Source organism: Uranotaenia lowii, chromosome 3 (assembly GCF_029784155.1).
Source record: "Uranotaenia lowii strain MFRU-FL chromosome 3, ASM2978415v1, whole genome shotgun sequence".
Lineage (NCBI taxonomy): Eukaryota > Metazoa > Arthropoda > Insecta > Diptera > Culicidae > Uranotaenia > Uranotaenia lowii.
The window spans coordinates 3194358-3208076 of record NC_073693.1 but is presented as its reverse complement, the minus strand read 5'-3'; the positions used below and the strand labels follow the sequence as shown (position 1 = coordinate 3208076).

The 13719-nt window shown below is 34.5% G+C and overlaps 1 protein-coding gene across 1 annotated transcript in view; it reads right to left on the bottom strand.

Annotated features, from left to right (window-relative positions):
- LOC129756685 (LHFPL tetraspan subfamily member 3 protein) overlaps nucleotides 1–13719 on the bottom strand; it is a 73820-nt gene that overhangs the window by 42230 nt on the left and 17871 nt on the right. The window contains exon 2 of the mRNA XM_055753626.1: nucleotides 8664–9038. Within this exon, the coding sequence (XP_055609601.1) occupies nucleotides 8664–8805 (142 nt within the window). The 5' untranslated portion in view covers nucleotides 8806–9038. The remainder of the gene's footprint in view (nucleotides 1–8663; nucleotides 9039–13719) is intronic.

The window sequence follows — 13719 nt, the reverse complement described above, 5'->3', positions numbered from 1 at the left end:
AAGTTTGTGTTTCTTAACAGACTTTGCTGAAATTTAAAGTTTTAATTTTGAATCAAGAATCAAAATTATGAAACCGCGATCTCTTTCAATTTGAATCCTTAATTGAATTTAAAATTGTTATTTAAATATTTATTATAGAACTTAAATTTGAGCTTAATCTGAATACAAACCTTGGATTTTAGTTCCAAGTCTGAATTTTCCATTTCTAACCCAAATTCAAAACCTGAAACCGAATTCCAGATAAGAAATCCTAAAAATTTAAAACCAAAAAGCGAAATTTATATCAGAACACTTGACCAGAAATCTTTTACTTGATTTTGAATTTATGGTTTTCAATATGATTTTTTTTTCAATAATTGAACATATTAATTCAAATTAAATTGTGCATGATGAAATTGTTTCACATTTTTAAATTCCGGGCTCATAAAACTTCCTTATGTTTCAAATCTGAACATAAATTAAAGATAAAATTTTCAGATCAAAATCTTCAAACTGGTTTGAATTTTAAGTATTTTTTTTTCATATTTCGAAATAATGAGTTTCGAATATGAAAAATTCATCACATTTTAGATTGAAATGCAACACCAAGGTTCTAAGTAGGATTCTATACCAATGATGATCAAAACTGAAAATCAAGAACAATAAACTGGATACTTACAAGATATTTTTCCGCAAGTATCTGGGCTAGGCAAATCCAGGAAATTTTATCCTAAAACCTTGCGAAATAAGGGCATATTGTTTCAAAAAAATTTCCAAAAATCTGACGAATATGCTGGGGAATTTCGGAATTGTTCCATTAAAATCCAGAAGGAAAACACATGGGAAACCGTTTTTAATTTTTTCGGAACACATCAACCGATCCGAATCATCAGAAGAATCAGGCTTTCAAAAAACAGTTTAAATATGTTTGTGATGACCAAACTTTGTTTAAAAAATGAGTTGGACGCAAAATAAATAGTTCTAAGGACTCAATTGAAATTTTCGTTTGATTTTGCAAATAGAGTGAGTAAATTTGGTCGAAATCTGGACAATCTGGTGAGCTTAGTCTAACTTTATTGAGATTCAATATTTGAGACTCAACTACTATCAACCAGTGAGAAATTTTTTGAAAAATTGTTGTAGAATTGTGGTCTGTTTGTGGTCTGAGATTTCGAGGTTTTGAAGCCGAGATTGTACCACTTTTGTTGCTCTAGAATTAAAAAAAATTCACTTGGAATTTTGGACCTTCATGGGGGGGGGTTTAACCCCCAACCCCCCCCCCCCCTCCCTCCCGTTCCTACGGCCATGGTTGAATGTATCATATTTATGGTAGAGTGAAAAAATTCAATCATACATATGAAGTTGAATCTATGATATTTATAGTTGAGTGCGCGAAATCATCCATATCGGTATAATTAAATCTATTATATGCATTGTTGAACAGACAAAAAAATCCGATAATCTATTGTATATATAATTAAATGTTTGATATTTATACAGGGTGGGGCAGAGTGGACTCCCTAGTTTCAATCAGACGCTGAAGAGCGCGCGCACGAGTTAGCGGAGTCAGAGTGGTTTCATGTGATGGAGGGAAAGATGCCATTTTTAGTAGTCACCAATCACCATACAGAGGACTGGCGAGCATCGTGATTTTGAAGTCGAAACGTTCTTAAAAAATAAGGATCGTGTGGTGACGACCCAGCGTGCATTTCGTATACGGTTTTGTTTGAATCGTCATGATAGTGTTCCTGATGCTAAAACCATAAGGAAATCGCATAAAATAAATTAACGGGCCATGCCCTACTCATTTTCCCCACTGATTCCAACGATCATTTCCTCTATTACCATCCAATTTTACGATTTTCTTCAATCGAAACCACAAAAGGCTGTAATTATGTTTTGATACAATTATAACAATCATAGCTGCGGTGACGAGTGCGTCTCGTTTTCAATCGTGTTTAATGGGCGATGGGCGCGCTCGCGACCCTGGTATACGATTTCTCATGCGTTAAACAAAGAAAGCGATAGCCTTCACTCCAATTTCACTCCGATTAGCTGTCATTCTTATGGAAATCTGTGTAAGAGTAAAGAGCAAGCTTTATTCTTTTTAGCAGGCCCAATCCCAATTGGTTTTCCCTCGCTATCTTCATCATCGCGGCGTTGTTTTTGTTTTTCTTTGAAGGACAGTCATTACAAAAATACAATGGGTGCACGGTTTAGGGTCACTCTGCCGTTACCCTATTCAAATGGGTAAGGCCCCACACCGCACCGATTCGTTGTACGGGAACTGAAAATATGAAACGTGATTCCATTGATCCGTCCACTCGGTGGTGAATGTAATTTTTAGACCTCGATCGTCCAGTTGGATCAGTTTTTTTTCCATCTCTCAATCCCTCTGTTCGGTTATTTCGCTTTGTTGCAACATTTATGCAACAAACAAATGAATGCCGGTGTTATTTTGTTTGACAAGTCGTCTACCAAGCGATCACCGACCAGCTTTTATCCGGTACATTCGACGGTTTCGATGGCGGCAAAATTTTCCGCTTCATATTTTTGAACGTGACTCAGATTTGAGGTGGATAGTAGTAAAAGTAAACAACAACAACGAAAAAATTGTTGCTATTTTTTGACGTGTTTACAAATTCAAATCGGACCCAGTCGGTTGAAAAATGTAAATACGCCCACAATCATGCTTGCGCACTGCATTTTTTGTGGTTTACGTTCCTTTTCTAGTTTACTACTTCTGAGGCAGTTGTACCAAAGTTAGCAATTTTCTGTTACCGGATTGTACTTGTTGTGGTACCCATCCACTTCCTTTATACGAAAATCTCTCGACATTTGACGGCTTATCGTGTTTTACACGCAAAAAAACACTTTCGGCCTGATTTTCAGTGCATCCGGTATAAATCAAAGCAAGCGTTATTGTCTGCTTCGGCATACTTTGTTGTTGGTTTTTGTTTTTCTAGTATTGAGCAAGGGTTTTCGATCGTGACGACTGATTCCATCCTCATCCGGTAAAGATTGTCAATATGGCACATTTTTTAGAATTTTCACGACTTGTTACTTTTTTCAGTCACATTTTAACAAAAAAACTTCTAATACATTTGTGAAATCATTATTATTTCATTATTACATACATTACATACATCATACATCATCATTCCATTCGTAAAAGCTCCCTGAAGGCTCAGACAAAAATATACTTTTCAGTACCAGAGTTTCAACCAACATTTGGCTGAAATAGCTGAATTTCTCTTGTTTCTACAAAATTTAATTTATAGTAGTTTGCTTAATCAAATAAATAACTCAAATTTCTCTTTAAAAACTTTTAGGTTTGGAGTTCAATTACGATTTTTCAAAAAAATTTAAATTTGCCGTTTTTAATATTTTTTTCAAAAATCATCCTGATTGCCTGTCAGTGTGGATACGTGCGATTGAAAGTATGATATGCTTAAGGTTAAAAATCATCATACTTTTCAACAACTATTTAAAAGATATATTGCTCAAATTCGACAATCATCTTATTCAATCTCAAAGAAACAAATACAAATAGCTTGGCACCTGTTTCGACATGTTTTGTCCCAGATTTCACAGGAAAGGAATCTCTTTGGGAATAAACGCCCTAAAAGCGACTATTCATCTGATGTCTTTTCAGTTATTGGTAACATTTTGAAAATCAGAAAGACCCCTACTTATAAATACACCATCCGACATCATCGATAATATCATCTAGATTAAAATAATCGACTAAAAACATGAGGGGCATTAATATAGAAGAAAACGAAAGCAATGAAATAATCGAAAAAGTTTTTTTTTTTCATTAAAAACTCAATAGAGTATTCAACCGAATATTCGGCCGAATATTCGTTTAACCGAATAGTTAAAAAGAGTTTTGGAGTTATCACCGCGGTTGTTTGTTCTTCGAAATTATCGACGTTTTTCGGTGAGTTTTAATAATAATAAAACAGATTTACCAGTTGTCCATACGTTTCGAGCTACTCTGGCATTCGCTCCTCCTCAGTGGACACTAAAATTGTATTTTACTTTTTAACATTAAACTTTAAATCTAAATTTTTAATTTTAACTTACAAAACAGATTTACCAGTTGTGTAAACGCAAAACAAAACAAACTGTCCAAAATCAAAATAGTTCAGACGATGGCCAGTCATTTGTAAGTTAAAATTAAAAATTTAGATTTAAAGTTTAATGTTAAAAAGTAAAATATAATTTTAGTGTCCACTGAGGAGGAGCGAATGCCAGAGTAGCTCGAAACGTATGGACAACTGGTAAATCTGTTTTATTATTATTAAAATTCACCGAAAAACGTCGATAATTTCGAAGAACAATAGTTGAAAAGGTAAATATTCGGTATTCGGCCGTTCGCCGAATACCACTATTCGGTACATCTCTATTCAATAGTAACAATCTCGACTCTGGACTAAAGCCAAACCCTTGAAATCTTCTCCCAGGTACACAATTCTACTACAGATTCTCAAAAAAAATTCTCACTGGTTGATAAAAATTTCGTCCTGAATATCAAATCTTAACGAGATTAGACTAAGCTTGCCAGATTGCCCAGATTTTATCCGAATTTGTTCACTTTATTTGCATAATCAAACAAAAGTTTGAATTGAGTCTTTGAAATTGAATTTTGAAAACGAATCTGCATTTTTCTGCATGATTTTTATTGAATAATTTTCTATTTTGCTTGACTTTTGGCCGGATTTTTGAGGAATATCTTGAAATAAAAATCTCGGGTTTTGACCGGTTTGGACAAAATCCTGATTCGAATCTTGGTTTTAAATTTCAAACTTAAATTAGAGGCAATATCCATATTTGAATCTCATCATTTCGCAGTATGAAAAGAAAATAGTCAAAATTACAAACCATTTCAAAGATTTGGATTTGATATTTATATTTATAATTTTTATTTAAAATTGGAATCAATGAAATTTCATGATGATGGAACAGTTTCGCCCTTCGTAATTTTTATTTGGATTCACAAGTTGAATTACGAATCAATAAATAATGAAAAAATCGAAATGAAATCCAAAAATTGAGATTTCGAATAAAAGATTTCTGGATGAGGGTTGTGAAACAAATTTTGTTTTTTGGTTCATAATTCATAGAAATCACTATCTGAATTTAAGATCAAAAATCTTCCATAAATTTAGAACTCAGTTTTTAAAATCAGATTGAACATACAGAATTCAGATTCGGAATTAAAATTAAAAATTCAGCTTCAGTTCTAAGGTTAAGTTTTATCAAAGATTTAAATACCACTGTGAGAATTCCATTACGAAATCAATTAGCAACCTTTGATTCTTGATTCAATATAAGTTCAATATAGGTTAACCATCGTTTAATTGATTTTTGTATATTTACTTTCAGCATATCGCTGAAAAAGTATATTCTTGGAGAAAGAATATCAGAATTGAAAATTACTAGCAACAGTTAGGAGAAAATGCTCTTTTGCTCTTTTCAACATCTGTATATTTTCTATCCATCTTTATCAATTTTCAATGCTGATGTTTTTTCTCCAAGAATATACATTTTCACCGATATGTCGAAAACAAATTTACAAAAATCAATTAAACGATGATTAACTTATATTGAACTTATATTGAATCAAGAATCAAAAGTATGAAACTGCGATCTCTTGCAAATTGATTCCGTTATGGAATTCTCACATTGATATTTTTATCTTTAATAAACCTTAACTTTAGAACTGAAGCTGTTTTTTTTTTATTTGATTCCGAATCTGAATTCTCCATTTTCAATCTGAGTTTAAAAACTGAGTTTTCAATTTTAGAGCCATTTTTTAATTTGAAATCCAGATAATAATTTCTATGAATTATGAACCAAAAAGCAAAATTTGTTTCACATCCCTCAACAACCAGAAATCTTTTATTCGAATTCTGAATTTAAGGATTTCATTACTTTCATTATTTATTCATTCGATTCATTAAGATTCTTGATTAAAAATTAAAGTTTAAATCTTTCTCAGATTCAATTCAAACCCAAAGAAATCAAAAATATAATAAAATTTATATTTATTTTTTGGATTTTGTTACATGAAAAACCTCGATTATATCTTAAAATAGTGCTTCACAGAATACTAATTATGAACAAAATTAATAAAACTTTTTGTTGGTCATAGAACTTCAGGTGAAAATTCATCTAGAAATATATTTTATCGGTTTGTTGTTTAACATTATTTATATTGAAGACTCTTCAAATACAAAGCTTCAAACTTAAATCTTAAATTAATATCACGTTTTTACAAGTTGATATCTTTTAAAACATATTTGATACATTTTACCAATGCTTAAAATGGTTATGCGTGTGGGTAAAAATAATGCGCTTTGAATTTGCTGATTTGACTGAAAACAAAAATTTTTGCTTTGAAATGAAGTTGAAGGCTTCTCTCTTGAATCAAAGCAATCGAAAGATTCCTTTTAATTCAACCACGGTAAATGAAATGTTCATATACCGGTTTTTCGATAGCAACTTACTACCTTCTTCAGTGAGTGTTTTTGATTGATCAATCGATTGATCTGAAATTTTTGAAAAAATATTGAAAATTGTGCGAAAGTAATTTTTAACAAGTTTCGCACAATTTCCAATATTTTTTTCAAAAATTTCAGATGGGGAATATGATATAATCCAAAGGATTATTTTTAGTAATAAGTAAGAAACATCTGAGGAAAAAACCATTCGATTTTGGCAACACAACGTGATTGGGCTTGTTTCCAAAATCGAAAGCTGTCTCTAGTTCATGCTAGTTCAAAATATATCAGTGCTATTATTAATTTTTTTTATACAAGTTATGAATACTTCAACGCACATCTTGGTGCTCCAAACGGACCAAACGTCAAAAATCCACTTAAACTTGTATTATTATTTTGTTCGCACACTTCAGACGCTTCAACTAACAGTCATGCAAAACAATGCATTGGCTAAGGTACAATGTTTACGTTTGCAGCATTTACGGCTTACACTTACAGTAGTTATGGTCATAATACTAACTAACTAACTACATATACACTAGTTGGGAGGTTCTTAATACAGTGAGCGAAATAAGAATAGCACCACTATGTGTTTTGCTTGTTAAAATTTGAATGATTGAAAATTACGAAAATTTTCTTCCACAGATTGTTCTGAATTGCTTAACGGATAAATCAAGCATAAGTTTACTTTTTTTGTACGTAGCAATTGGCGTTGAGGACCAATAATGTGAAAAAGGGGTGCGAAATAAGAATAGAACCACTTGAGTTTTTCCAACAAAAACTAGATTATTTTCAAAAATTTACTGTGTAAAAGTGAATAATAATGCTTTTACGAGTTATTTGAATAGATAACTGCATTTTAGGAGTTTTCCAGAATTCCAAAGGATTTCGAAGGTTTTAAAATGGGGGTTTTAAGAGATGCTCCTCTAGCGTTAAGGAGTTAAATATTTGAGCTGAAATTCTTTATCAAATTACTAACTTTCTTCATTAAAATGACGTGAAATGATGAAACGAACATTCGGAATTAATTTTTAATGAGAAAAAATAGGTTGGAAATCAAAAACTTTGATTTTGTTCAGTAAACCACACTTTTTTCCAGTTTCAAGTCGTAGATGGCAGCACTATCTTGCAGTTAAAACCAAATTTTGTCTCAATATTGATTTTCCAGGTTTATTTAGGCCCATATTTATCAATTTGAGGTATTTTCCCATTACAGTTTTGTGGAAGTTCACGCTGCAGAAAGCTTTTCCAGATTTGCAAAAGAATCACCAGCACAAAAATGTACAACCGCAAAAATTCCTGCTCATCTCAACTTCCAATTCAATTGCAAATCATACCATTAACACTGCTAGCCATCTGGTCCATCAAGCTGCATCCCAAAGTATAACTTTATTCTGATAATCGGTCCAAAAAATTAACTTTTAGTGACCTTGATGCAATTCTATTTATTTTGGATTCAGTGATCTTAGAATTTCCAAAGCGCTCACACAGTACATGTATTTATTTCTTGATCAAAATCATCCAACTATCCCTAATTAATCCCGGATATTCGAAAATGGGCATGAATTTGGTTAAATGGCAAGATAGTGCTGCCATCTATGACTTAAAACTAGAGAAATAGTGTTTGATTATTAAAAAACATTAGTATTTTTGAATTCCAACCTGCTTTTTGGATTCAAACTCAGCCTCAAATCTATTTTTCATCATTTTCCATCATACTTATGAATGTTAATGAAGAAATCAAGCAGTTTGATGAAGTTTTATAGCTCAAATATCTAATTCCTTAACGCTACAGGAGCATCTCTTAAAACCCCCATTTTAAAACCTTTGAAAACCTTTGGAATTCTGGAAAACTCCTAAAATGCAGTTATCTATTCAAATAATTCGTAGAAGCATTATTATTCACTTTTACACAGTAAATTTTTAAAACTAATCTAGTTTTTGTTGGAAAACTTAAGTGGTTCTATTCTTATTTCGCACCCCTTTTCCACATTTTTGGTCCTCAACGCCAATTGCTACGTACAAAAAAAGTAAACTTATGCTTGATTTATCCGTTAAGCAATTCAGAACAATCTGTGGAAGAAATTTTTTGTAATTTTCAATCATTCATATTTTAACAAGCAAAACACATAGTGGTGCTATTCTTATTTCGCTCACTGTAGTTGACAAACTTACCGGGCGTGACGAACGCGACAACACTGATGATCGCATAGCAGATGCTGAAAATCGCCCAGAGCACTGCAATCGCCTTGGAGTTTCTGATGTAATTAGTCGCGTACATGTGGCTGGAATCGACGTATTCTATTTTCGTTCCCATGGCGACAGGGAAAAAAACGCTAACAACCACAAATAGAGAAGGCTTGGTTTCTTCTTAGATCGACGACAATCAGCGCCGACTTTGGTTTGATGCTTTTTTTTCAATTCTGAGACACTGGAACACTTCTGAATGCACTTTTTACCACCAACCAAGGCAGGTTTGTTTCGTTTCGCCTTTTTTCGACTTCACTTTGCAACAATTACACTATTTTTCCCCCATTGATCGGACAATCACTGCAAACGGAACAATTACCTCTTTTAGACAAAAAAAAACTCCCTTGAATGCGAAAACAGAAAACTACTTCATCATTAGAGTTCAAAATGTGTATCTTCGATTGTTCTCGCACTAAGGTCTTCACGTAAGGTTGCCGTTTTTCCGAAGCCCAAAAGTTCTCATAAATGAGACATTTATTCGAATGGATTCGGGCAGCAGCAACAGCAAGATGTTCATCGGAATGTGGTAATTTTGGCATTTGGCTTCACGGTTCGTCTCACAACAAGTTTACTTCTGCTGACAAAAGCACGTTTTATTGCAACATTTTTTTTTCAGTTTCCAGCTTTGGCTGCAGGCAAGTTAGGAGATGATCGTCTCTCTAAACGCAGTAGGCATGTGTTCATTTGCTGCCCACGGTTGTATTTAACTGATTTAGTAAAGAATCACAGGATGCCACTTCATACCTTCAAAAGGCAGATCTCTGACAGAAGGCTAACGGATTTTTCTGTAGAATGGTTGCTCGTTTTCCTAAACTCGGCTTAACAACTTGCTAAAAATGCTTGGTTGATGGATTTGTTGATGAACAGTGCCAAGTTGTGGCATGCTTTTTGCTCAAGCTGAACTTGACGTGACTTTGATGGACACAACTAGATTCTAAACGTTGATTATCCAGATACAGAAAGGAACGACGAAGGTTGTAATACAGTTTTTGGGAAAAGACACGTTCGTTGATTGCATAATTTGTGTACAATTCTTACGCATAGTTTTGTTTGGTTATGAAAGATGTTTGATACTTAAGCCTGGATATTTGAACGAGGTCGTTCCTTAAAGACTTCCAATGTGAAATTTTTAAATCATATCTAGATTTTAATAAAATGATTTCATTAAAGTAATAAAAGCTAGAAGAGGGAGAGCAATCGCATCGAAATCAGAATCGATTATGTATACCTATTTTCTACCTTCCATTGAATTGGTTTTCAGTTTCCTGGTACTTGCTAAATGCCCGGGTAGTCGCAAACCAAAACCGCACATTCCAATTATTTTGCCCCAGCAGACCCATGATTATCAATTAGATGCGATTCGGATAGCTGCCGCTGATACCGATCAAGAGATTATGTAAAACTCAAATCACAACAACATTCGCCATGCTCTGAATCGAATCGGTTAGCTCGCTCGAATTCAAATCGCTCTTGCCAAATAGCATCACTTTTTCTTAGCGACCAAAAAAAAGTTTGAAATTCCTAGACGCTTTGGTAATACCTAATTCTCTCACCATCACCGGTATTTTCTTCAACTTCACTCGAATTGTCTCTCCAGTCAGGCATCGCATCGCAGTAGGTCAAGCAAGCTCACTGTTTTCAACTTCGAGAGAACAATCGATCGGCCAAATAAAAAAAAAACAGGAATCCCATTCGACCAGTATGCCATGACAGTTTTTCGTATTGCAGGAGACTTGGATGAACAGACAGTGACGAACCTCGAACTTTTCTACGCACTTTCCCTTTCAATCTTCCTTCGAAAGCCAATAAAAACGTGTGGACGCGAATCAATTTTCCACCTTTAGAAGTAGAAAACTGATCGTCGGGACTCACGGACCTAAACAAAACACACCTGTGCTATGGAAGCTTAAAACTACCAGGCGATCATGAACGACGAGCAGTTCGTTGAAGGCCCATCGAAGTCCGGCCGTCCGTTCAAGAGAATGTGGGAATTACATTCGTTCACCTTTTGTCGAACGTTGCTCATTTTTTCCCTCTGTGCAGTTGTATGTTAGTTGCAGTCCAGAGCTAGCCGGTTGACTTCAGCTGCTAGAGGTAAGTCATCATTTGTTGGACGACCGAACAACACCTGAGACTTTTTTTTCCGTTCGTTCGGTTTTCTTTCTGCTGGTTGAGCTGATGAAGTCACGATCGACAGGCAGTGCTTTTCGGAATTAACGGCTCAAATAAATACTCAAAAGCGTATGATGAGCCTCTCAAAGTTTAGACAAGCTGTCCAGTCGAGAATTAATCGAGCTTGTGAATCTTTTTTTCAATTGCTCTACTCAAGTGAACTTCAGTTCTAGTCTACACTGAAGTTTTGTTTCAAATTGACGGTTTCTAATAATATTTAGAAGTATGATTATACTATAGTAATAAAAAAAACCACAAAAAATCCCAAAAGTATAGAAAAATGAGTATACAAAAAATGTTATTAACGTTAAATTCAAAACTCCAACCCTACAAATATAATTTCAGAAAAATAACTACAAATCGAGTACATATTGAAGCGTGTATTCTTAACTTGTTTGTCATGAAAGAATTTTAAATATAAATATTTATGATACAGGGAAGTTTTCTGACCAAAATGGTATGAGAGAGTGGGGAATCATGGGCCACTTTTTTTCGTTGTTTCATAACTTCTTTATTATAGAAGATAAAATGAAAATAAAAAATAGTATGGTTTTCTACATTTTGAAGGTATCACTAGGTTTAGCAATATTTTTTGGATTTTGAAAAATGGTGGGGAATCGTGGGCCACTAAATTCAAATTGACCAAATAACATACAAAGTTTATGAGTTGACCCAAAACTGTGATTTCATAATTCATTTCGTTATTTTAAAGCAATTTCAGATGATGAAATTAAAAAGAGAGGTATGATCGAAAAGATTCTAAAACCTGGCTCGCGAACGTTTTGGCAAAATTCCTTATATAGATGAACAAAATATTTTTCATAACACTTCATTTGGCATAAGAAAACTTTAAAGATAGGGAAAACGTAATCTAAGCTCAGAATGTGTATAAAAACATAAAAATATAGGTGGCTAAAGATATGTGATTCCACGTGAAAGATCAAGACAAAACTAAGATCATAAGCGTATGAGCTTATTTTTGTTATGAACTTTTGGTTCCCCATCAATGCAATTAGCGGGTGTATTTTTAATTATAAAAGTAAATTTTTCTAATTTTTTTTAGCTTGATAAATAAAAGAACCATATGATGCGTATTTAAGTCAACAACATATAGAAATATATGAAATATAGCGACGACGATGACAGTTGGTTCGAGATTTTTATCTCCACACACATCTGAGATATTAAAATTGGCCCACGTTTCCTCATGGCCCACGATACCCCACTCTCCCCTACAAAAAGATGAGAAAAGAATTCTGAATATCGTGCTAAAAAGAGTTACCATTTTTGTGTTTAAAAAAATCTTGGACAGACTTGTTCAAATGTTCACAATTGTAACCGTCGTTACAAATGCCTCAGATGGTTTTTTAATTTGTTTCATTTTAAATATTTGTCAAACTGTTGTTTTTCGTCTTGTTTTTGAAATTTAGTTACGATTAGGGATAAAAATTATTATTATATAGGAGTTAGGTTTAACAAAAATACATAATTTGTTAGTTTTAAGTTGGGCGTGTGGTTTCATCGGCAGCAAGGCTGCAACCAACATCGTCTTCAAGGTCGACATTGCATGTGGGTTGCATGCAATCTGCAAGAACTCGCCCAAACGAGTCAGATGGAATGAGGAAGAAGGATGTGGAGCGGAAACCCAAGAAGAAGAGTCGTTGACTCAGCCTGCTATTTCTTCCGGCGTTCGTGCGATGAAGACGTGATTGTCCAAGCTCCGTGTTGTTGAGTCTTGTGAAGTTTTGAACCCACAATCGCTATTTTTGTGTGAAGTTCTTGTGTTTGCTGTTCACCGTTTTCGTCAACGTCGCACGATTCGGCCTAGTTCGCTTGAAGCGGGCTACGTCTAACCGTAATAGAACGTTAGGCCTCTGGTTCCAGAAAGGGAACCATAATCGCAAAGGAGGCCCATCTCTCGGGACTCGGGACAAGTTTCTCGGGTCTCTAATTCTAAAGGAGAGCCCTTCTCAGCGCGATCAATACGGTCTTGCCGTGGTCCGCTGATCGAGCCAAAGAAGGAAGACGCCGTTAAACCCTCACCTGCTTGTCAACGCCAGACAAGCACCATCCAACAGCACTAAGGAATATCTCGAGAGTGTGATTTCCCTACCAATCCCCGCCGCCATATTGGGAACCAATTGGTAACCGGAAATCCCCGAAAGAAGGAGCGCTCACCACCGTAGGTAGCATCAGCATCGGTACGTACCGCATCCAGCCAACTACAGCCCAACCCACACCCTACACACACTACACAGTAACGTTGAAAAATAAAAATCTTAAATTGAAATCGAAAATTTGAAGTCTTAAAGTAGTTTTCCGTTTTTAATAAATTTGGTTTTATTTCCGTTCAATTAAATTGCTTTGTTGTTCTTTGTTTGAATTGAAAACCCACAGTTTGTCTTGTAAATTTTGTCCGCGTTCCCCTCCGATTACCCAGCCGTAGGCCGACCCTGAGACCTAGTCAAAGGAGTCTTCTGCGACTGAGCTCATATTATCCGGGAGTTGCTGGCCATAGAGTTTCACAATTGTTAAAATAGTAGTGAGAGAAAATTTTATGGTTTTGCAATAACACGCACAAAACATGATGATTTGCATTTTTTTTTTCAATACTCCTGTAGCAAGTTGCTAGAAACACATCTTTCGCCAGCCTGTCCTAAGGACTTTAGAATTTTTAGTTACTCTTTTCAATGTTTTTAAAAAAAAATTAAATCTACAGCTTCTGGTCTAAACTTTTCAGTCCTGATCAGAAGCACTTTGGCAGCATATTTTATCTGAAGGTTGAATAAAAAAAAATAGAAAATTAAGC